The sequence below is a fragment of the Erythrolamprus reginae genome, chromosome 2 (genome assembly GCF_031021105.1).
Source record: "Erythrolamprus reginae isolate rEryReg1 chromosome 2, rEryReg1.hap1, whole genome shotgun sequence".
Classification (NCBI taxonomy): domain Eukaryota; kingdom Metazoa; phylum Chordata; class Lepidosauria; order Squamata; family Dipsadidae; genus Erythrolamprus; species Erythrolamprus reginae.
In genome coordinates, this window is record NC_091951.1 from 66,875,474 (window position 1) to 66,900,777 (window position 25,304).

The 25,304-nt window shown below is 40.6% G+C and overlaps 1 protein-coding gene across 4 annotated transcripts in view; it reads left to right on the forward strand.

The window, feature by feature from the left end:
* The window catches only part of ITPR1 (inositol 1,4,5-trisphosphate receptor type 1), a 305,443-nt gene that overhangs the window by 104,163 nt on the left and 175,976 nt on the right, over positions 1-25,304 (forward strand). For all 4 annotated transcript variants that reach the window (XM_070738264.1, XM_070738266.1, XM_070738262.1 and 1 more), the window contains 7 exons: positions 501-616; positions 7,975-8,061; positions 11,615-11,773; positions 13,611-13,709; positions 13,849-13,932; positions 14,020-14,166; positions 17,051-17,146. In XM_070738264.1, coding sequence (XP_070594365.1) covers positions 501-616; positions 7,975-8,061; positions 11,615-11,773; positions 13,611-13,709; positions 13,849-13,932; positions 14,020-14,166; positions 17,051-17,146 — 788 coding nt within the window. The remainder of the gene's footprint in view (positions 1-500; positions 617-7,974; positions 8,062-11,614; positions 11,774-13,610; positions 13,710-13,848; positions 13,933-14,019; positions 14,167-17,050; positions 17,147-25,304) is intronic.

Consider the following 25,304-nt stretch of genomic DNA (forward strand, 5'->3'; position numbering starts at 1 on the left):
TATAAAAACAGAAACAAGAAACATTAAAAATACAAGACTGCTTGATTATTTTTCTAGCAATATAAGGTATTAAAAATGTTAAAATGGATATAAAAACTTTTGAAATTTAGTTTGGGGGTCAGTACTTCACAAACACTTCTATTTTATAATGTTTATTATAATAAAATATTTCAGTTCAAGATTGCCCAAGATAATTTATAAATACTGTAATTTTCTTTATTATCTTAAAAACAGGCAAGATGCAAATCTTCCCTTCATTTAGGATCACTTTAAATGTTTTCTGGAATACAATAAAAAGTAGAAGTTATATAATGGCTTAGTTTCCCTATTGCTTTATTTCTATTTTGTACTGTATTGTAGTATTCCTATTTTCATTCCAAGAACTTTTGATTTCTGTGACTTGCTTTAGATTGTGTCCTTAAAAATAAAATGCACAGATCAATAGTAATAGCATATGTTAACAATTGTTACAATAATCCTTTTCTTATGTCTCTTTATAGATTGCCTTTTTAAATTATGCCCCATGAATCGCTATTCTGCACAGAAGCAGTTCTGGAAAGCTGCTAAACCAGGCGCTAATAGCACAACTGATGCAGTTTTGCTCAACAAACTACATGTAAGTATCTTTTCTGGAGTGACAGTCTTCAAGTTAGTCTCAATCTAATTTCAGGTTACAAAAGAATGTTGCTCTGAGTTCCAGCTAAAGATTTGAAAAGGGAACTACCGTGTTTCCCCGATAGTAAGGCAGTGTCTTACTTTCTTTTTACCCCCAAAAGCCCCCCTATGTCTTACTTTCGGGGTATGTCTTATATTGGAAAAAATAAGACACACCCGGCCAACCCACCTACCCGAACCCGCAACACCCGTGTCCGGTAAAAAGTACTAGCACCCTCCCCCCCACACACAAACACATGGAGACACATCCGCATCCCCGCCTGCCCGCCCTGTCCGGAGCTGCCGGAAAGGAGGCGGGCGAAGGAGGGCGCAGCTCCGGCCGCTCGCCTCGCCCGCCCACCCGGCGTCTCCGAAGCTTACCGGTCTCTGGCGGGCGCCTTTCGGCAGGAGAAGCCTTCGCCGGGCTGCTTCGCTGCTTGTTGCTGTTCCTGCTGCTCCCGCTGCTCTCACCATGTTGCCCGTCCCGGCTGGTAAGCTTTGGAGACGCCGGGTGGGCGGGCGAGGCGCCGGAGCTGCGCCCTCCTTCGCCCGCCTCCTTTCCGGCAGCTCCCCGCGCGCCCTTCGCCTCGAGCTCCCTCCGGAGCCTGCCGCCGCCGCCGCGCTTCCTCCGCCGGCCGAGGAGTCCTCCTTATCCGCGCCGGGTTTGGAGTAAGGCTTGAAGCTGGACTTGTCCTCGGCGGGCGAGGCGGCGGCCCTGGCCGAAGCGGCGCGGCTCTGGCTGCGGCACGAGCGGGAGCTCCGACTGCGCTTCCTGCGCAAGCCCAACGCCGACAAAGAGACGTCCAAAGGCGGACCCTTGAAGCTCAGCGACTCTTGAAGAGCATAAAACTCAAAATAAATTAATAATCAAACAAATAAAACACAAAACTTGCCATCTCCCAAATTAATTACAACATATAAATACAGTGTTCCCTCGATTTTCGCGGGTTCGAACTTCGCGAATAGCCTATACCACGGTTTTCCAAAAAATATTAATTAAAAAATACTTGATGGTTTTTTTTCCTATACCATGGTTTTTCCCACCCAATGACATCATATGTCATCGCCAAACTAATAATTTTTGCAAATAAATAACAAAAAAAATAATAATTGTTAATAAATAATTATGTTTATAAATATCAGGATCACTAAGTGTCTTATTCAATGGTGAGTACCAGTAATAATGGTGAGCAAATGGGAGTTAAGGGAATGGGAAATGGTAATTTAGGGGTTTAAAGTGTTAAGGGAAGGCTTGTGATACTTTCCATAGCCAAAAATTGTGCATTTACTTCCGCATCTCTGCTTCGCGGAAATTCAACTTTCGCGGGCGGTCTCGGAAAGCATCCCCCGCAGAAATCGAGGGAACACTGTATTATAAATATTAAATGGTAAATAAGCAGTAAGCCATACAACCAAAATGAAATGTTTAGTTAACTGGCCCCTAATGTCTAGGGCAGAGGTCCCCAACCTTTTTTGCACCAGGGACTGGCTTTCAGCTAGACCAGTTTTCCATGGCCCGGTGGGGGGGGGGAGCTAGCTGTCAGCGGCGCCGTAAAAGGGGCGATCAAGAGAGGAATGGGTGAATGAATGGACGGAGGGTGGGAAGGAAGGAAGGAAAGAGGGAAGGTACAGGAACAGAAGAAGGGTGCAAAGAAGCAAAGAAAGGTGTGAAAGGGGAGAGTAAGAGAGGAAGGAGTGAAAGAAGGGAATGAGGGAGGAAAGAAGGGAGGAAGGAAAAGGAAAGCAAGAAATGGAGGGAGGAAAGGAAGGGAGGAAAGGAAGGAAGGAAGGAAGAAAGAAGGAAAGAGGGAAGGGACAGGAACAGAGGAAGGAAGCAAGGAAACTTATGAAAGGGGAGAGTAAGAGAGGAAGGACTGGAGGGAGGGAGGGAAGAAGGTAGGAAGGAGAAAGAAAAGAAATAGAGGAAGGAAAGGTAAAAGAGAGAAAGAAAAAGAGCAAGAAAGAAAGAAAGAAAGAGAAAGAAAGAAAGAAAGAAAGGCAACTTCAAAGAAAGGCTCACTGAGCATCTCTCACTCTCTCTCTCTTTCTATCCCTCTTTCTTTCTTTCTCTTCCTTTCTCTCTCTCCTCTTCCTTTATCTCCTCTTTCTCTCCCCCCTCTCTCCCCCTTTCCCTCTCTCTTTCTCTCTCCCTCTCTTGCTATCTCTCCCCCCTTTCCCTCTCTTTCTCCCTCTCTTTCTCTCTCTCCCCCCTCTCTCTTTCTCTCTCTCTCCCCCTCTTTCTCTCTCTTCTTCTCACTTTCTCTCTCTTGTTTTCTTTCTGTCTCTTTTGCTTTCTCTCTCTCTCACTCTTTCTCTCTTGTTTTGTTTCTCACACTCTTTCTCTCTCTTGTTCTCTCTCTCTTGCTATCTCTTTCTCTCCCCCCCTTTCTCTCACTCTCTCTTTCTCACTTTCTCTCTATCTTGCTGTCTGTTGCTTTCACTCACTCTCGTTCTCTCTCCGTTCTTCTCAGCGGTGACGCGCGCACGCCCTGCCCGCCTCACATTTGCCGAGAGGACTTTCGCCCCGGGCTCTCAGCAAGGGGGTTTGCATGAGAGGCGGGGCCGGCGGAAGGTGATATTCAATGTCGGGGTCGCACGGGCGGTTTTGCGCGCGCTCCCTATCTCCCTGCTAGCCCACTCGGAATACGTATTCAAAATAAGAAAAGCCTTTGCCGGCGAAGGCTTTTCTTATTTTGAATACAGTATTCCGAGTGGGCTAGCAGGGAGATAGGGAGCGCGCGCAAAACCGCCCGTGCGCCCCCGACATTGAATATCACCTTCCGCCGGCCCCGCCTCTCATGCAGCCCCCTTGCTGAGAGCCCGGGGCGAAAGTCCTCTCGGCAAATGTGAGGCGGGCAGGGCGTGCGTTCCGGGTGCGGGAGGAGCTGCGGTGAAAGGCAGGAGGTGGCAGAGGAGCAGAGGGGGCAAATCGGGCGGGCGGTGGGCAGCGCGGAAAGGCCGAGGGGGCCCTGGCGCCGCGGACCGGCTGAAAACCCCCAACGGCCCGGTCCCGGTCCGCGGACCGGCGGTTGGAGACCCCTGGTCTAGGGGAAGAGCCTAGTCTTACATGTTTTTCCTATGACAAAACAGAATTGGTGTGTTATATATTTGGGGGCGGAGGGTCAGTCCAAAGAGCAAGGCCAAGCACTATCAAGTTTCACACAATGACAAGATCTAACCTTTAAAAGAAAGAACCAGGAGTGTGCCCTCTGTAGCAGCATATTTATTTATTTATTTAATTGGATTCGTATGCTGCCCCTCTCCAAGTACTTGGAGGTAGCTGGGGAGGGAGTTGGGGAGATGTTCTTATAAGAAAGCCCTCATGTCCTGTGAAATGTAAGTTTGAATTGCAACTGTAAACCTACTGGAAGCTAGTGCAGTCCATAGTATAAGGCCGTGATGACAAACCTATGGCACATGTGCCACAGGTGGAATACGGAGCCGAATGGGAGGTCATGCGAGACTTTTCTCTGTTTCAGCGACTAAGGCCATTTAGTCCTCCGGATACTTCAGGAAGCTTCCCTGAAGTCCCAGAGGCAAAAAAAGTATTGAGTTACTTTGTGTAAATTTTTTTTAAAAGGTGGAAGGCAGAGTCCTGAAGCAAAGCAGGAGCAGCGGTGGGCTGCGAGCCGGAATGGTAAATTGTAAGTGCTTGTAGGGCCAGCGCAATTTTGCTTCTGTACCTGTGGAGGTAGCACAATCGCACACAGAGCCGCAGGTGCACCCATGTTTCGGTGAGTTTTCTTGCTTTTGCGCATGCTGAAACACGGGCGCACCTGCGGCTCCATGTGCAATTTTGCTATCTCCACAGGTGCAGAAACAAAATTGTGCTGGTGAGCGCAATTTAGCATTCTGGCTCGTAGCCCACCGCTAAGCAGGAGCCTTGGACTTGACTACTTCCCTCACACCAATACAAAGCAGAACTGGCCTTGGAAGTAGAACCACCACATAACACTGCCTTCCACTCCCAACCCCCTTTTCCTAATTTAGTGTGCAGAAAATAGGAGAAAAAGTGAATAAACTGTCGTTACGATTAGCTTATTTATTGAGCCTTATAAACTCAGCTAGTGCTCATTTTATCTGAAAAATAGAAAGCGAAACAAATATTTACGTTTGTACAAAATGGAAGTAGAAAGTTGAAGCATGTATTTTTAATCAATGAATTATTTAAAATTTCACTGTTCTATAGGTAACAGGTTTTGTTGTTTACTTTATATTAATCTATGGGATAAATGAATACCAGTAAATATCCCTTTTCTACATGTCTGGTCTTTCTGAGAAAGGAAGGAACCAAATTGAAACCGAAGAACTAGAATTATGAGCCACGGTGGCGCAATGGTTAGAGTTAGCTACTGCTACTAACTGCTGACTGCCTGGAATTTGGTAGTTCAAATCTCACCAGAATCAAGGATGATTAGCCTTCCATCCTTCTAAGGTGAATAAAATGATGACCCAAATTGTTGGGGGCAATATACTGACTCCGTAAACCGCTAAGAGAGAGAGTATTGTGAAGCAGTAAATAAGTCTAAGTACTATTGCTATTACGGTGTGTGTGACTGGAAATGTATAACTTCTGTTTAGGGAAAATAATTAAAAATTATTTCATCTTTTATGTCAGGTCAGCTCCTTGTATTAAAAATGCCTTTGGTTAATCTTGTAAACAGTTCAGTTATTGTCCAACAGTCTCAGTTGAATTGAAACCAAGGGGTGTTTCAAAAATAACTTGATGGGATCTAGGCTGGGTAAGAATATAAAACAATCAGGCAAGCCCAAGCAAGCATTTGGATCTTAGCCATATTTAGCAGCACTAAGAAAAGGCATCTCTTTGTGTGTGTGTGTGTGTAAGATTATTTGAAATGCTACAGAGCTCTTGGCTGCAGCAGGATGAGTCTCTTCCGAACAGAGGAGTGCAACAGAAAAAGCACAGATAACACAGTGGTTGGTTTTTAATGAATAATTTATCTCACTGTAAGGAGTACACAACATCTGGATACAGATCGTTCATTGAGAATCAAGGCTGTTTCCTGTCTTGGTGCTTTTGCTTCCATGTGGTTTGAAGTAATCTGTAAAAAAAAAATGTTCAACATGCATTTTTAGTCATGTGCATTTTTGGCTTGTGTATCTAATGGTGGAATTCAGGATCTTCTGCTGTAGATCAAGCTGTGCTAAGGGTCAGGTTATTTTAAACTAATACCATTTAAGGGATTTAGGAATCTGGGACGGGTTTTAACCGGAATACAAAATCAATTCTTCTTTTAACAAAGTGACATCTAGTGGCTGCTACATAGAATGATTCCTTCGCTTGTTTTTTTAAAAAAGTACTAAAAATTGCATTGTTTTTTTTTAAAAATTCATGCTACAACTTTATCAACCACAACAATGTAAAACATGCACACTATTTATTTTTTAAAAATCTCAAGCAGATTTAATATTTTGAGATAGGCGCACTGGTTTATGGTTTCCTAAAAATCAAGACAAGAAGGAAAGGGGAAGCTAGAGAAAATAATTTGCATATCAGTTATATCGGGTTCCAGTGCCAACAATACTGGGAAAAAGTGGATTGCTACCAGTACGGATTAGGACACCGCATCGGTAGCAAAAGTTGTGCAGCTTCATTTCTCTTGTGCATGCATGTGCACATCCTTCCATGCACGAGAAGTAAAATCTCGCAGAGGGATGTGCGTGCACATGAGATTTCTGCGATTTTTTGCTTCTGTGCATGCACAGAAGCAAAAAAAAATTGTCGAAATCTCATGCATGCGCAGAAGCAAAAACATGTTGCATGCCAGAGACCCAAAGCTGCATGTGCGCCACACTAGTAGCAGTGGTAAGTGCAATCTGCTCCTGCCTATGGCCATTTTTCATGGAGTTTTCCTGCAATCCTGCATATTAACCACTGGACCAATAAGAGTCCTGTATCACATCCTGTGCTAGAAATTTATTCCACAGTTCTTGGTCCACAGTTAAAGTCTTCACATCCTTCTATTTAAGATTGATGGTCTTCCCGAAATGTTTGGTGCTAAGTTTTCTTTGGCCTTTCTCTTTTTTGCTGACCATCTGGTGGTTTCCAATTGATTGTGATCTTTGCTGAATGTTGCTCACTCATGAAGAGTACATGTCCAGCAAAGGGCATTCTTTGTTCTGTCACTATCTCTTTGGGAGTTACTTCTTTGTAGAATTTCCTAATTTGTGACAAGGTCTCGATATGAGATATTAAGTATCCTTCTGAGGTAACATTGTTGGAAGTTGTTGGTCTTATGAATACTTCTTGTGGTAGATATGTTCATCTTTTTAGTTTTGTATGGTTAGGGGTATGGCCATCTTTTTAATTGTATATGAGTAAATATGGATGTAATAATGGTTCCATCCTTATAGATATATATTTATTTATTTTTTCAATTTTTTATGCTGCCCTTCTCCTTAGATTCAGGGCGGCTTACAACATGTTATCAATAGCACTTTTTAACAGAGCCAGCATATTGCCGCAAAAATCCAGGTCCTCATTTTACCCATCTCGGAAGGATGGAAGGCTGAGTCAACCTTGAGCCGGTGATGAGATTTAAACTGCTGACCTGCAGATCTAGCAGTCAGCTTTAGTGGCCTGCAGTACTGCACTCTATCCACTGCGCCACCTCGGCTTTGTATAACCTGTCTTTTTAAACCTCAGAAGGAAAGTAAAATTTAGAAAGACATTTAACTTCTGTTTCTGTTATAAATCAGAATGTTAACCTAAATTTATCATCTGTGTCTGATTTTTAGTACATGTGTCTTTGTTTCCTACTATATTTTTCTATCACTTTCCCCTGCTTTCTACTTCCGTTTACTTCTGTTCCTCTTACCTTTATTTCTCTTCCTCTTTAGCATTTATTAAGATCCAAAAATCAATAAAAGGGACCAGCATTTCCAGCTTGGGTTAAAAAAGAACCAATGGCTGAAAGCAGGCATTTGAAGATATGAATTTCAAAAATTGGAAATGGGGGTGGAATTAAAGTGAAACAGTCAAATTTTACACAGCAACAGGAGCCTTGATACTTGAGAATGGAGTTGGATCCTTGATACTTGAGAATGGAGTTGGATCCGTTGGAGTTTAGTCTATTCTGAGGGGATTAATTACATTTTAAAAGCTTTAGTTAGTCATGAGTTACAAGCATAAATTCAGTGGGTAAATTCTAAGGGTTGTTGAATTCAGTTATGCAATAATTTGGTGGTGGTGGGAATTGAAATATTGTTTGTAGCATCTTTCATTTAAAAAAAGCAACTGATCGCAGATTTTCCCATCCTTGCTCAACAGCGAATCTTTTGTTTGTTTATTAAACTTAGCATGCCGCAGATTTGGAAAAAAAGCAGAATGAGACAGAAAATAGGAAGCTGCTTGGTACAGTTATCCAGTATGGTAATGTTATTCAGGTAAGCAGTGTCTTCCGTAAGTCTTGTGTAGTACAGGTAATTCACCTTATTTTCAACCAGCCTACAGAAGAATGCAAAATGATATTTCTGAAAACATTTTGATTTCTGTGGAAAACAAGAAAAAAAAAGGATTGCTGTTCTTATTTGTTCAGAGATTATATCCTAGTTAACAGTTTAGTAAGAATGAGAAACTTTTGGTTATCAAAGGCCAACATCTTCAGACTTTGTTATTCTTAAACTACCTATATCTCTGCTCTCTTAGAAGCATTAAGATTCTGGGAGAGAAGAGGTCTACAGAGTTTCCCTGAAAATATTGTCACGCTGGAAATTGCCAGCCACAGAGACATTCAGTAGTTAAAGAGTTAATGTGTGCCTTCCCTCTGACAACACCCACTTATACAGCATTTCCCACATATCATATCCGCCTGCTTACGTAGCAGGAAATTCCTTTCTCTTTGCCATGCTTCTAAGCTGTTTTATAGAGTGTCTACCACGGCACAGTTATTTTCTGTTTTAAAATAAAGTATGTTTTGTTTTGATTCACTCTGCCTGAGTCTCTCCTTTGAAATCCATCGCAACAAATATGACATGTCCCAAAACTAAAGCCAAGCCTGATTTTTTTGGGTAGGCATAAATATACGTCCTCCCCTGAAAGTAAGCCCTAGTGAAGGGGTGAGCGTGGCCAGCACAGGAGGCAGCCATTCCCTTCCCCGGTCAGCTAGTGGCAGCTATAGCCCTTAATTGCAACCCGCAGATCAGCTGAGCTGATAGAGAGCTGCCTCTCATTCTGTTTCTCCCCAGTATTCTTGACGCTCACCCGGCTCCCATGTACCTGCAAGCTCCCACCTAACTCACAAGAGAGCAGCCACCCGGAACCTCTTGCCATGTGATGCCCACTCAGTGGACACACCACCACCACCAGCTGGGCAGAGTGTCATTCACCGATTGAGCAGTATCCCAGGATCGCAATGTGGATAAAGCCGGTGGACAAGAAGTCCTTGAGGAGTCCACACTACCGCCACCATCCCATCACTGAAGATGGCTTCCTCTGCAGCTTCCAAATCTTAGTTGGAAGTTGCTGGAAGCAGAGAAGAGGCAGGTCGGGCCAGCTGCCTGCTGCCAAGTCTTCTGCTCAATGGTTCCAGAGCCATGCAGTTGCTCCGGCTCCTGGAAGACTTAGTAGCAGGTGACTGGCCTGACCAATCTTTTCTCCGCTTCCAGGGGCTTCCAGCCAGGTGCTTACCGGCTTCACCCACATCGACATGGTGAGGCCTGGGAGGCATGACATGCACTTGTATGGTTTAGCGCAGTGAAGGCGAACCTATAGCACGGGTGCCACAGGTGGCACGTGGAACCATATCTGCTGGCATGTGAGCTGCTGCCCTAACTCAACTCCAACATGCATATAAGTCGTTTGGCGGGCCCCAGGGGAAGAGCCTTCTCTGTGGTGGCCCCGGCCCTCTGGAATCAACTCCCCCCAGAGATTAGAACGGCCCCCACTCTCCTTGTCTTTCGCAAATTACTCAAGACCCACCTTTATCGCCAGGCATGGGGGAACTGAGACATCCTCCCTCAGGCGTTTATATTTTATGTTTGGTATGTATGTGTTATATGGTTTTAAATTGCTGGGGTTTTAGATACTGTATGTTTTATTTTTAATATTAGATTGGTTTCACTGTTATATTGTTTCTATTATTGTTGTGAGCTGCCCCGAGTCTTCGGAGAGGGGCGGCATACAAATCTAATTAATAATAATAATAAAATAATAATAATAAGTGCCAGCCAGCTGATTTTTGGCTCATACAGAGGCTCTGGAGAGCATTTTTGGCTTCCAGAGAGTCTCCGGGAGGATGGGAGAGGACATTTTTACCCTTCCCCAGTTCCAAGGAATCCTTTGGAGCTTAGGGAGGCAAGACACAAGCCTATTGGGCCCATCAGAAGTTGGGAAACAGGCCATTTCCAGCCTCCAGAGGGCCTTCAGCAGGTGGAGGAAGCTGTTTTTGCTCTTCCCGGGCATTGAATTATGGGTGTGGGCACTCGGGTATGCGCAATAGCATGTGTGTACACTCTTTTGGCATTCGAGGGAAAAAAGCCATCACTGGCTTAGTGTCTTGAGGCAGCTTGCATTCTACCATCCACCTGCAGGAGGGGTGAGGCTTCATGGTTGCCTGCGGAGAGAGCCTCTCTCTGCCAGACTTCCAGCAGTGAGATTGCAGACTGCCCGGTGGGCACCACATGTCAACAGGTGCCGGGTGGCTGCGCCCTTGTAAGCAGTGACCACGCTCACTGCCTCTTGCATCCCCCCAAAAATAAGACTCCCCCAGATAATAAGGCCAAGCCCTTATTGGGGGGATGTCAAAAGAAGATAAGGTCCTGTCTTATTTTCGGGAAAACATGGTGTCTTTTGTGACAATAGGAAGCAACCACTACTCTACCTGCTGCTTCCTTTGCCCCATAGTAAGTTACTAGGTGTTGGCAACGAAGAGACAGAATTGTAACACAGAATTAGGACTTTTTGGTTTGATCTGTTTGAACATCTGCAAGGTAGCTATGGGATATGCCAGTTCTTCCAGACTCTTGCTTTTTTTCATCAGATAAACCGGCTACTAAGTATTTGGGTTCCAATGTCAGAGTGTAGTTTTGATTCTGCATTGGCTGAAATGTCATTGTGAGAAGGGAGGGGGCTCCCAATTTTCTCATGTTTTTTTCTTTGCTAAAATTAATGTCCAGTAGAAGCTTTTGAGCTTATGATTTTTCCTAAGATGTGGATTTTTCTATTCCACATCTGGTTTTATTGGTACAGGAAGCCCGATGTACTCAGAGTTGAATTATTTCCCAGTATCTTCCTTTTCATCATGCTTCCATTACCCAAATATTTATTTAACACTGAAACATTCTTTAAATACTTTGAGAGAGTCATATGATGTACTGGTTTCAGTAACATAAAAAAAAATCCAGTTGAAAGTTCTTGCTATGTCATGAAAATTGTTGGGAAATCTGGAGTGGAAGGTTTTAGAGAGAAGAAAAGCTTTTAAACATATTAAATGCCTACTTGTTGAGTGCCCTTCACCATCTATTCTGCATGGCTCATGTAATTATTTTTATTTATTTTATTTTATTTTATTCAATTTCTATGCCGCCCAATCCCGAAAGACTCAGTCTTGAACAAGTCTTGAAGTAATTATACAAGTCTTCAATAAACTTCTTCCTAACGTGGGAAATATTGCTGGAATTGTAGAAAATTATGGGTAGAATACTCAATTGTTGCTTATCATTCTGTATTTTAATATGAACAGTAGAGGAATGCTAAAAGCATCAATAAATTACATTTCTACTTCAAACAGTAATCAGATGTTAAGCCTTGGTTTGCCGTTGCTGCATATGCCACAATGCGATGATTTCTCACATATACCCCATTACCTGTGATGCCCAACAACTATGCACATTGAATTAAGCAAAAAACAAATCAAATGATCTATATAAAATGTGAACCTTGTAAATAATTGTTGCAGTAGGCACAACAATTTTAATTTGTTATTGCTTTTCTTTCCAGCTTCTGCACTTAAAAAGCAACAAATATTTAACAGTAAATAAGAGACTTCCAGCTCTGCTGGAGAAGAATGCTATGAGAGTCACACTAGATGAGGCTGGCAATGAAGGTTCCTGGTTTTATATACAACCCTTCTACAAACTGCGTTCTATAGGAGACAGTGTAAGTTTACGGAACTGCCAGGGGAAATGGTTTCCAATATGAAATGTTAAACATTTTCTTCATCTCATATTTTCTTGTAATTAATTAAATGTGTTGTTTATATAATGCAGTGGTGCTTTTCCCATGCCCTCCAGTAAAAACAATTGTGCACAAGACAAAGAAAATTACTATAGACACAAATATTTTGGAAACAAACATTTTTAAAGAGCAAAAGTATAACTTTTTAGATTACAAATGATTATGAAAATAATGTCATTTTGTTCACTTAAGAACTCATGTGCTGGATATTTTAGTTTACATTGAGGCATCAATAATCATTTATTTATTGCAATAAATATTAGCCTCAAGACTCAAAAAATGTCTTTCTCTTCGTTCACCATGGCTGTCTAGTGCACTACCAGCAATATTCAACAATCAATCAGTGCAACAGCTTGCCTCCAGAAGTTGTGAATGCTCCAACACTAGAAGTTTTAAAGAAGATGTTGGATAACCATTTGTCTGAAGTGGTGTAGGATTTCCTGCCTAAGCAAGGGGTTGGACTAGAAGACCTCCAAAATCTTTTCCAACTCTGTTATTCGAATCATTTGTTATTTAATGCATTTAATTACTCTCCTATTAAATTTATTCTAAGTAACTTATTTTTGCTATTCTTCAGCAACTCTGAAGATTTTGTTATTGTTGGTGTATCCAAATAAAAATAGTACACTCAACTTTGCCAATCCTTGAAAGAATTAGAAAGACTGAAGCTAGAGAGGGAATTCCCTAAAGTCTCTGTATGTCACCATCCTTAAAGTATTTTCTCCTGTTACCACTTTCCTAATCTTAGATAGTTGAGTATTGAGGATACAGTGATACCTCATCTTACAAACGCCTCATCATACAAACTTTTCGAGATACAAACCCGGGGTTTAATATTTTTTTGTCTCTTCTTACAAACTATTTTCACCTTACAAACCCACCACCACCGCTGGGATGCCCCGCCTCTGGACTTCCGTTGCCAGCGAAGCGCCCATTTTTGTGCTGCTGGGATTCCCCTGAGGCTCCCCTCCATGGGAAACCCCACCTCTGGACTTCTGTGTTTTTCTGATGCTGCAGGGGAATCCCAGCAGGGGAATCCCAGCAGCGCAAAAACCGGCACTTCGCTGGCAACGGAAGTCCGGAGGTGGGGTTTCCCAGCAAGGGGAGCCTCAGTAAAATCGCAACATTGCAAAAACACAGAGGTCTGGAGGTGGGGTTTCGAGGACTTTGGTGTTTTTGCGATGCTGTGATTTCACTGATGCTCCCTTCGCTGGGAAACCCCACCTCCGGACTTCCGTTGCCAGCGAAGCGCTTGTTTTTGTGATGCTGGCATTCCCCTGCTGGCATTCCCCTGCAGCCTTGCAAAAACACAGAAGTCCAGAGGTGGGTTTTCCCATGGAGGGGAGCCTCAGGGGAATCCCAGCAGCGCAAAAACAGGTGCTTCGGCTGGCAAAAGGGGTGAATTTTGGGCTTGCACGCATTAATTGCTTTTCCTATGGGCAACATTGTTTTGTCTTACAAACTTTTCACCTTAAGAACCTCGTCCCGGAACCAATTAAGTTTGTAAGACAAGGTATCACTGTATTCTCTAAAGATTATCTTGCTTTATGTGAACAAAAGCACACGGAAGATGTCAAGACAAGGCTGAATGGCATGGCTTAAATAATGTTACTTTTACTTAAAATGTTACTTTTCATACCCTAAATCTAATGAAGTTAACTTCCAAATAAATTTGCAGCCAATTCCCAATAGGGGTAAATTTATATATTGTCTTTGCTGCCTTTGTAAATGAAAATGAAATGGAAACCTTGTTTTACAGGTGGTGATTGGTGACAAGGTAGTCTTAAATCCTGTTAATGCTGGCCAGCCTTTGCATGCTAGTAGCCATCAACTAGTGGATAACCCCGGCTGCAATGAGGTAAGTTATGACTTTATGAGAGTTAGAAATAATAGATGCAACATTTAGTTTTCCACATAACTTTCAAGAGAGACAATTAATTGTGTATCATGGTGTGTCTTTGTATTCTTGTTTTATCTGAGGCATTCTATTTTTATAGGTAAATTCAGTGAATTGCAATACAAGCTGGAAAATAGTCCTTTTTATGAAATGGAGTGACAATAAGGATGATATTCTCAAAGGAGTAAGTTGAAAGATGTACCTCATCGCTAGGTTTTTCACAAAAACACAAGCAAAACGTCTGTTGATTGATCTCTCATTGTCCTCACAGGGAGATGTTGTACGATTGTTCCATGCAGAGCAGGAGAAATTTCTTACCTGTGATGAACATCGAAAGAAGCAACATGTTTTTCTGAGAACTACTGGGAGGCAGTCAGCCACTTCTGCAACTAGCTCAAAAGCTCTGTGGGAAGTGGAGGTAAAGTTGGGATTAAAAATAGCTAATGTATTCCTACACTGAAAATTTCAAACCTTGATGAAAAGCTAAAAGCTCCGTTCTTGATTATCATATTTCTAACATAGCACAGTTGTTTCCTATAGAATATATAACTGAATAGGGTTTGCTCCAGGATGGATTAGGATTCTCCCAGTGAATAAATTTGAGTTTCAGATTTGAGTTTCATTTATTTGCTTGGTGCTCTTTATTCTACAGCGGAATGTTCACAGTGTGTTGCTGCTGAGCAATGGAAAATAAAACATTGATGTCTTCCAAAGCAAACAATAGTGATTCCTATTAAGAGCAGTAGTTTTGCTTGAAATTATTTTAATTGCAATAAAACAAAATAGCATATTTATTTTCATATAATCATCTGATTTAAAAGACCACAATTAATCTTCTATGAATGCAGCCATGATAATTTCAGCTAATATCACTATATGGTGTGTTAAAAAGAAATCCACCCTTTTATTATTTTACACACTTTCTTTAAGAGGTCTTTGAAAGCAGCCCATTAGGAATGGCAAGTAGAGCAAGAAAGAGCAACATTTTAGGGCAATACAAATTTCAGGGGAAATAGAAAGGGCTGCAATGATGGGACAAAGGAGGAGACCATTTCACACAAGAAGATCTGTATCTTCTGTATCTGTGGATTTTATTTGTTTAGTAGGAAAAATTGTTATCATTTTCAGATAATTTGAATTCTGGGGCTACAAAAGAAAAGTAATTCAGAGCCTGTTCATGGTCTTGAAATCATAGATTGCCTACTTCTAATTTAATTCTCTATAATGTATGGGAAGATAGTGCTCAAATAGAATTCTTTCTACTCCATATGACAGCAACTCTTATGTAATATTAGCAGTCTCTTCTTTTCTTCAAAACCAAATCAGCCACACAATAGTTAACAAAGCCATCCTATCTTATCCATCCATCCATCCACCCACCATCCATCATCTATTTATCTAGGATGGCTTTCTTAACTACTATGTTGTTGATTTGATTTTGAACAAAAGTGGTGTCTCATAAAGCCAACAGTCTTACTTCTAAATAAGAGTGTATGGGATTGCAGCTATAATCACTAGCTGTTCCAAGCATATACTTCGAAAAAGCTCAAAAGTAGTGCAGAGAATGGAACACCTTTTTAACAATCCAGTATAAAAGGTGAACTTTGGCAAGACAAACTATTTAATAAAATTGGCATGCATATATTTTAGTTTAGTTTTTGTTTCTTTTACAGAATATATTCTTTATTGAGACATATTTTGAGAAATCACTGTATTAGTCTTTATAGAAAAAGATTGTATTGTTATAAAATACAAATGTATATAAATAAGCTCTGTAAAGATAATTTCCCCATGCCTAATGTAGAACCTGGACAAATTTTGAAAACAAGTGGAAGCACAGCTCCCCACCCCCCTCATGCCCATAAATAGTATGAGTGTTCCTATCAATATATATGTTATATGTCTGGAGTCACTCAATAAACCTTTCTGTCCCAAAGGTACTTTTTCAAAAGGCAACTGGACTTTCTGGACGTTGTGAAGACGTTTTGCTTCTCATCCAAGAAGCTTCTTCAGTTCTTACTGGATGGTGAGGACTGGATGGTTTATATTCTTTGCAGACAGCTGGTTATTTGCATCCAGTCAGAACTGAAGAAGCTTATTGGATGAGAAGTGAAATGTCTTCAAAAAACGCCCCCAGACAGTCCAGTTGCCCCTTGAAAATGCACCTTTGGGACAATCATGACTCGATGACTGAGAATCTCCATCGACAATAAACACTTCTTTTAAACAGATTGAAGAAGAAGAATTCACCCAGCAAATAAACCAAACTTGGCCTTGTGAATGTTTCCATCTTTATTAAACAGTAACAAAAAAAGTGTAAACTCAAAAGTGATTAAAAATGTTTGGTTTAATTGAATCTTGAATCCATAAAAGGCTCTATTAAGAATTCTGAGTTTGGCCGAATACCATAACACCACCTGTTTGCAAAGACTGCAAAAATGACAATTTTTCCCATCTACTCACACAATTCCCATCGCTCTCCAGAGTACATATGGATAATTTTAAGATCTCTCCTTGGTCTGGAGAGAATTTTTAGCAATCTGGATCCAGCGGCCAGCTGTCTTTCAGTTGTAATGTTTTCCACTATTCACGGGGTACCAATTTGCCATTCCTCACTGAAAGGAACAGTGCACAACTATTGAATAGCCTTGATTTAGAAAGCATACTTTCTCATTTTTCACATATACTTTCCATAGAGAAATATAACATTACAAATAACATTTGTATGAGTCCTATTATCCCCTTGGTGTCAGGGTTCCAACTAACACCCCCAAAGTAATAAGACTCCAAGGCTTGAAATTTTCAAAGTTCCATTTTATTAAAGATGCCATATTGCACATCTGGGAAAACCCATCTGGGTTTTCTCTACCCAAACAAAAGTTCAAGTCCCTGCCCCAATATCCACATGTCCATCACACAACCCATCACACAATCCAATCAGGCACAGTCCAAAACTGAAGATGCCTCCCAATCACTTCATCACAGCTGCAGGGCACAGCTGCCTTGACTTTCTGGAAAGGATGTTATTTAGACTACCATATATCACCTACTCCATACAATCCCCCTTTCCATTTTCCCACAGTAGAAAATGTGGCAAGCCTGAATGCAAAAACTTTGCACTGTGCACTTGGTTCTCCAGCTAATGTTTTGTAGCTAATTTAAATAAGATCTTGGTTCGTTATTTCCTTTTCTTTTTCTAAATTACTATTTTTGGATATTTTGTTGACAACCCTAGCTGCTTAAAGAGAAATGACAAATATTATTCAGAAAGGCAATACTCAAGAATTATTATTACTTTATAGGTAGTACAACATGATCCTTGCCGTGGTGGTGCAGGCTATTGGAATAGCCTTTTTCGGTTTAAACATCTTGCTACTGGACATTACTTAGCTGCTGAGGTATGTATCACAAGAAATTGCCTTAGGAATTCCCCCCCCCCCCTGAACAACCTGATTTCTTATTTTCCAAGTTATAGATACATTTACTAGGTAATCATCAAGATTTACAAATGATTAAAAAGCTGATGTGGTATTTGGAAATGTCACAAGATGATACCACTGGCATTTATTTGCAAGAAATTGTGAAAATGTGCTGAAATCTATGCCAGTGACTGTTTTTTTACTATTGCTTGGTACACCTTCTATTAACCAATATTGGGGGAAAAAATAGTTACATCTTTCCTGTATGAATGAATTGAAATATTCACATATCCAGAGGTGGGCTGCTGCCAGTTCTTACTGGTTTGGGCAAACTGGTAGTTCGGACCACTGGCTTGGCCTGCCCACCCATCCCGGTGATATCCCGTCCTATCTATCTCTCTGGCTTGCTTGCCCCACCCATGCAGCCCAGCTGATTTCTGTGCCTCGCCTGCTCTACTTACCACGGCTGCCTGAGAATGTGTGCTGGAAGCTCGACACATGAAATTGGTGTGTGTTTGAAGTGTGGAAGATATGTGAGCAAAATGAGTGTTTGCGTATATGCTCACATTTTCGGATCTGCAGTAGACAAACTGGTTAAATTATGTGTAGTCCACCTCTTCACATATCCCGCATAATTTTGCTGATAACTGTTTTTGAAATAATCTTACATCTCTCAGATCTTTCCTTTCAAACTTTTTTGGGTGTCTGGTTTTTGATTTTTGTGAGTTACTTACTTAGCATGGAACTTTCTAAGTATGTAATATTTATACTAGAAATATATTTCACTACAGTATTTAGATTTTGAGATGGGAGAAGTCCAGTTGGTGGTTTTTTTTACTACTGCTTGTGACTCTGTTCCATCAGATAAATTCTGACTACATGGAAGATAACCAGGAATGTCAGTCTTTAGTTAATGTAGGGAAGAGAACCTTTAATTAAAAAGTGTTGACCAATGTTCAAATTACTAAGATAACAGGAAGGAAGGCTGTTGATAGAATCTGTGTGCTCCATCTCCTGTCTCTGAAGTTTGGTATAATTATGGCCTTTGTGTGGCTTTTCAATTTCTAATGGGAGTCTATAAGAAGACTGCCACCAGATGTAACCAGGGACAAGTTCCTATTGGTTCCAGCAATTTGAACATTCCTCCTGGTATGATATTCACTGGGAAGCAGGGGGACAAATCAAGGCTGCAAGTATTGTAGAGGAAAGATTCACCATGCTGTTACAATATGAAGTATTGTGACTAATGAATATTGAAAACTGGGCAATGATAATTGCATACAGATTAGCAGAGTTGGAAGAGATCTTGTAGGTTATCTAGTCCAACCCCTTCCCCTGCCCAAGCAGGAGTGCCTACACCAGTGATGGCAAACCTTTTTTTCCTCAGGTGCTGAAAGAGTATGCGTGCGCGCTATTGCACATGTATAAGTGCCCCCCCCACACACACAATTCAATGCCAGGGGAGGGCGAAAAACAGGTTCCCCCAGTCCCTGGAGGCTGGAAATGGCCTGTTTCCCAACTTCCAGTAAGCCTAGTAGGCTTGTGTTTCGCCCTCCCCAGGCTCCAAAGGCTTCCCTGGAGCCAGGGGAGGGTAAAAATGCTCTCCCCCACCTGCCCCAGAGGCTCTCTGGAAGCCAAAAGTGCCCTCCTAGAGCCTCTGTGCAAGCCAGAAATCAGCTCCCCAGCACACACATGCACGTTAGAGCTGAGCTAGGGCAACGGCTCGCATGCCAACTGATATGGCTCTGTGTGCCACCTGTGGCATCCGTGCCATAGGTTTGCCATCAGTGGCCTACACATTTCTGGCAAATGGCAGTCCAATCTCTTCTTGAAAGGCTCCACAACCTCTGAAAGCAAGCTGTTTCATTGGTTTCATTCTGACGGCCAGACAATTTCTCCTTATTTGAATCTCTCCTTGATCATGTCCATCCAGTATTCTTTATCTGGCCTTCAGATGCCTTGGAAAATATGCTTGAATTTGAAAGGGTTTAGTGATCAGGATATGTATCTGAAACTTGTTATTTCTGCTAAGAGAACACAGGGGACACAGGGAAAATATCTGCACAAACCTTTGAGATACAGTACCAATTTTATCTCTTTTAAGTAGAAGTACTATCCATGAGGCATAAGCATTTGAAAACCAAATACTATATAAATCTGTCAACTTACGTACCATTTGATGAGTGCATGAAACAGCTACTGTATTTCAGATAAAGAATGTCCAGTTGAAACATTGGGGTATTGTTCATAAAGATGGTATTTCAATATTAATTCAGAGGGATCATCTCAGATTCTTTACCATCACAAAATGTCAAAGCTTACAGAAAATGTTAGTGGAAAGTATGAAAAGCAAGGAAGAGGTTCTTTGTATGTTTGCTTCTTTTAGTTAATTTTACTCCATTCTGCAATCCCATGAAAACTGCCCCAGAGAGGAAGAGTATTGCACTAAAGGACCATAAGGAGGGTGGGAATTGATGAATATCCCCCCCCCCTTTCCACCAGTGGAGTGGGACTTTGTTCATGGGAAATATGATTGGCAGCTCCAGGAAAGTGAATGGAATGCTTGCCAATTATCATCATGTCATTTAATTGATAAATCCAGAAAACATTGAATAGACAACCAATGTAGATGTTTCTTGAGAAGAAGTTAAAATGGTCAAGTTTGCCCACATATTATTTTAATTTGGTCATAGTGACAGAACGTAGCCAAATCTAACTACAGCTTTTCAAAAGAGCTATAAAAGATTATACTGTACTATGATACTACTGATACTTGGATGGATGATCACCAGGAAATCTCTAGGCCCATGATGGCAAACCTATGGCACAGGTGCCACACGTGGCTTAGGAAGCCCTATCTGAGGGCACGCAAAGTCTTGCCCGATGTCAGCTCCAGCACATATGTTCACGCTGCCCAGCTGATTTTTGGCCTTCCAGAGGGCGGGGCCGGGGGTGGGGGGGTGGAGTCATTTTCACATTCTCCAGGAAAGCCTCTTGAAGCCTGGAGAAATGAAAAACGGCACAACAGGCCTATCAAAAGTTCAGAAACAAACTTCTGGTAGGGGTTTTGGGCCCATTTTTTCACCACCCATAGGCTCTGGAGGCTTCAGTGAGGTCTGTGTGCATGCGCGGAGGGGAGAGCGCAGGACAGGTTGTGCATGCATACATGGGGGGGGAGGCATTCCATTATGGGTGTAGGCACATATGTGCATACTATCGCAGGCACGCATGCCCTTTTGGCACCCGAGCAAAAAAAGGTTAACCATCACATTGAGCAACATCTGTAAAATAGTAATGGTAAACTGCACTTTTCCTGAGAAAATAATTTTGACTGGTTACCAGGAGTCAAGTTAGATGGTAAGGGAAATTCTACATATAGAAAAATACCTCAGTACCATTGAAATGAAAAAGCAGTGACTCTCAGACAATAAATCAAATCAAGAAATGGTCATTTATTGTACAAAACCTACCGGTATCATGGAAAAGTATCTTCTGTCAATTGCCATATTTGCTTTTCTCCACAAGAGGGCAAAATTACAGTAAGTTGGCACAGTATGAAGGTATCCTTCAAATTGAGCAATCTTTGTTAGACACATTGGTGCAGTTATCTTGACAACAGTATGAATGTGGTGAGACGATTAAAATTCAGAATGGAACTAAGCAGGGTTGCCCATTATCCCCAATGTTATTCGCAATGGCAATTGAGGTTTTAGCAAATAAAATTAGAAATGATAAGGAATGGAGAGGTTATCAAATAGGAAAATTTGAATTGAAATTAAATTTATTTGCAGATGATGCTATAGTGATGTCTGAGACCCCAATTGAAATGATGAAAAGAATAATGATATTGCTCCAGGAATTTAAAGACCAATCGGGACTTATGGTTAATATAGAGAAATCGGAGATAATTTGTTTAAACACAGGCCCAAAAGAGCAAATTGAGATACAAAAAATATCAGGTTTGAAACTAGGATGTAAAAAAATGAAATATTTAGGAATCTGGTTGTTTAAGAATCCGATAAAAATTGCGACAGCCAACTATAATTTAATATGGAAAAAAATTCAGAAGCAGATAAAAAATTGGAGGGGGAAAAGGTTGGGAAGAATTGCCAAGATCAGAGCCCTTAAAATGATGATATTACCAAAAATGATGTATTTGTTTCAAGTTTTACCAGGTACCCTCCCTGGGGCAAAACTGAGAGAATGGGATAGTAAATTAAACTTTTGGATTGAAGGAAACAAAAGGCCTAGAATAAGAAAAAAATGGCAGTTTGCACAAGAGAAAGAGGGGGGGGGAGTGCCCATGCTTGGTACTATATAGAGAAGCATTTCAAATAGAAAGATTAATGGAATTACAGTTATGGGGGGAAAAGAAGTGGGTAAAGTTAGAAAAGGAAATTAACAATATAAATAATAAAGAGCTATTATTTAAAAATTGGAGTAGAATACAAATCAGTAATTTAATCGACCCTCTGAAAGCATGTTTAGAAATATGGTCTAAATGGCAGAGAAAATGTGGAACTAGGAATTCCAAGCTATCAATGTTACATGTATTGAACATAGGTGATGGTGTTAATTTAAGCAGAATTATTAAAGTATTAAATAGCAAAGGTGTAATGAGAATTGAACAATTATATGAGAAGGATGGAAGAGTTAGCAGAACTCGATTGGAATGGTGGCTTGGTCAACAGAAATGGCTGCAGATTAATGCAATAAGCAAATATCTAAATAAAAGTGAGAATAAAGAAGCTTTCTTACGAGAAGAAAATTGTTTAGAAAAAATAATAAAAGAAAAGATTAATGAGATAAAAGCCCAAGCCGGTAATATTTATAGAATGTTATTGCAGGCGGAAGAGGAAGTAATAAAAAGTTTGACAAGATGCTGGCAAAATGATTTACAAATAGATGAAAGTGAGATGAAAGAAAGAGTAGAATATATATATAAGATTAAAAATACAAGAGTTAAAGAGATGAGAAGGAAAATTTTACATAAATGGTACTATACACCGGCTCAACTTGCACACTTCCAGGGGAAAGAGAAGGGTAATTGTTGGCACGGCTGCCAAAAAAAGGGAATCTTTATGCATATGTTCTGGGAGTGTGTAGAAATTCAGACATTCTGGAATGAAGTACAGAACGAAATTAACAAAATGTTAAATATTAACTGGATAATTGCAAAAGAAATAGCAATTTTAATTAAACAAAGAAAATTAGGAGAATTCAAGGAAATAAAATCTGCAGCGTTGGAAAGTGCTCAAGCAGTAGTGGTATTGGGTTGGAAAGACTCCACAAAATGGACAATACAGAATTGGTACTGGTACATGGTGGACCACATACATTTTGAAATTATGGAAATAAGATTAAATAATTTTGATGAAAACAAACCGGAGAAGCTGATGGTACGATGGAATAAGGTGAAGGATTATATGTTGAGTAGAATCTGTGATGTAAATGTGAAAAATAAACTGCAATCACTCTTTTAGTAATATCTAATGCAAGATAGAGCCAAGGAAATACAGATAAACAAAATCAAAAACTTTTGAATCCCCTTGTATGGGTGGTGGTGGTGAAGGGGGGTGTCTTGTTTTGTAAGGTGATGGGCACATGCACTGTGCACTGTTATATGTTTGTTCTATGTAATTATTCTATAAAATCAATAAAAATTATTTTTTTTTAAAAACACAGTATGAATGTGGTTTGCTATTTCCATTTTTATGTTTTTCAACTTTTCATACTATTTATTCTATGGAGTGTCCAAATGTATAAATAATTCTAAGTGTATAGATGTATTTCTAGAAACTTTGTTTACTTAAACTGATGGCTGCAAAGTATGACCAATACTCTTTCCAAAGAACATGTCCTTCTCCTTTTTGTAAAGGAGACTGTTTTTTCCCTTCCCTCCACTTCAGTCATTCATTTGAATAATATATTTTGTACCAAGCTCTGTGTTTGGCAGGAATACTGGGAAAAATCCAGCACAGCTGATATGCGCACCTATCTTTTGTTTTGGTGAAGTGCTTCCAGTTTTAACACATCTAATCCATTCATTATGTTTTGTACTAATTGAATTAAATTGCATGAAAATTCATGTGGTTGGTTGAGGTTAGCATTTTCCCCAGGCAATTCAATAATGAAAAATGAAGAGGTTTAAGAATAGCCTCTTATGACATATGGAAGACATATTCCATATGATCTTATGATGTGTGGAGGATCCATTTGTACTTATTCATTTTGTCTTTGTGCTATCATAGAACGTTCTTCAGATATCATCACATAAGTAAAAAAACAAAACAAAACCTGATTTTAATGTATTATTGCTGTGCTGTAATCCAGCTTTCTAACCATTATCGCTTCAGAATACAATTTTGATATTTTCCTTTGTTATTTTGTCTCCCCAAAATCTGTGCTTCCTAATTAAAATGTGATTCTTTGGGTTTACTATATAATTTGCATCCATAATAATAATGCCACATAAATACTTACCAATAAAATTAATATAAATGAATATTGACCATTATTTAAAAGCTATTAGATGTTTTTAAATTGAAGTCTAGATCATTTTGTGATTTCTTAATTGCTGTAAACACATGTTTTAAGCTTTGGTTTGTTGTACCTGTCAATATCAAGCCAGAGTGAGTTTTGGACCAGACTACTTCTGGAACCGCCTGCTACCGCACGAATCCCAGCGACCGATAAGGTCCCACAGAGTTGGCCTTCTCCGGGTCCCGTCGACTAAACAATGTCGTTTGGCGGGCCCCAGGGGAAGAGCCTTCCCTATGGCGGCCCCGGCCTTCTGGAACCAACTCCGCCTGGAGATTAGAACTGCCCCCACCCTCCCTGTCTTTCGTAAACTACTCAAGACTCATTTATACCGCCAGGTATGGGGGAGTTGAGATAGCTCTTCCCCCCAGGCCATTACAAGTTATGCATGGTATGTTTGTGTGTATGTTTGGTTTTATAATAGGGGTTTTTAGTTGTTTTATATTATTGGATTGTACATGTTGTGTTTATTATTGTTGTTAGCCGCCCCGAGTCTGCGGAGAGGGGCGGCATACAAATCCAATAAATTATTATTATTATGATTTGTAGACATGTGAGCTTGACAAAACCATCAAGTTCAGTTACTTGTAAAATCTTGACTAAGTTCATATATTGTTGTAAAGCATAATATATTTTGTTTCTATTTGGTTTCGTCAGATAAATACCATCAGTGAATAAAGCATGGTTTGTTTCAGAACAGTAAAATAAATCATGCTATTTGTTCACTTACAAACTGCAACTTAGCTTAGATATGATATGGTAATATGTTAATGGATGCATACAATATACAGTACTTTATTGCCAAACTTACTCCTGGCTTCCTTTCTTTTCTGTCCTTAATGACCCTTAAAATTATTCATCAATCTTTGTGACTTCAAAGCAAAAAGTGATAAAAAGGTAACGAAAGCTAAGATCTGACAAAAAGTATCATTTATCTCATGAAGCCAAATAGAAACAAAATGTATTATGCTTTACGACAATATATGAACTTAGTCAAGATTTTACAAGTAACTGAACTTGATAGTAGCTTTAGTAAAAGATTGATTAAATCCTGAGACCAAGGCTGGTAGACCAAAGTCTCCAACAGCGCTAATTGGAGCGCTGACACAGGCAAGGGTTCCTCATCACCGGTGTGGTTGCACATGCAGCACTGGGTGACCAGTGGGCACGCACACCTGCCCTGTGAGATTTGGCTTCTGTTCATGGGCAGGAAGCCAAATCTCATGTGAGGAAGTGCATGCGCACGAGATTTTGCTGGTTTTTGGCATCTTTTTGTTGCGCTAAAGCAAAAAACCTCTGAAAATCAGTGAAATCTCATGTGTAACTTGGATTTCTGTGCATGTTCAGAAGCCAAATCTCATGTGGGTGTGCACACACACCTGTCGGTCACCTGGAGCTGCGTGCGCAGCTCCATTTTCACTACCGGTGCTATGGCATCAAGTGTATTGGTCGGAACCCAATACTGCTGAGAGTTAATGATTATAGATTAACAGAGTTAGAAGGGACCTTGTAGGTGGACCCTATACCATTTTTGACAGGTAGCAGTCCAGTCTCTTCTTGAAAGCTTCCATTGATGAAGCACCCACAGCTTCCGAAT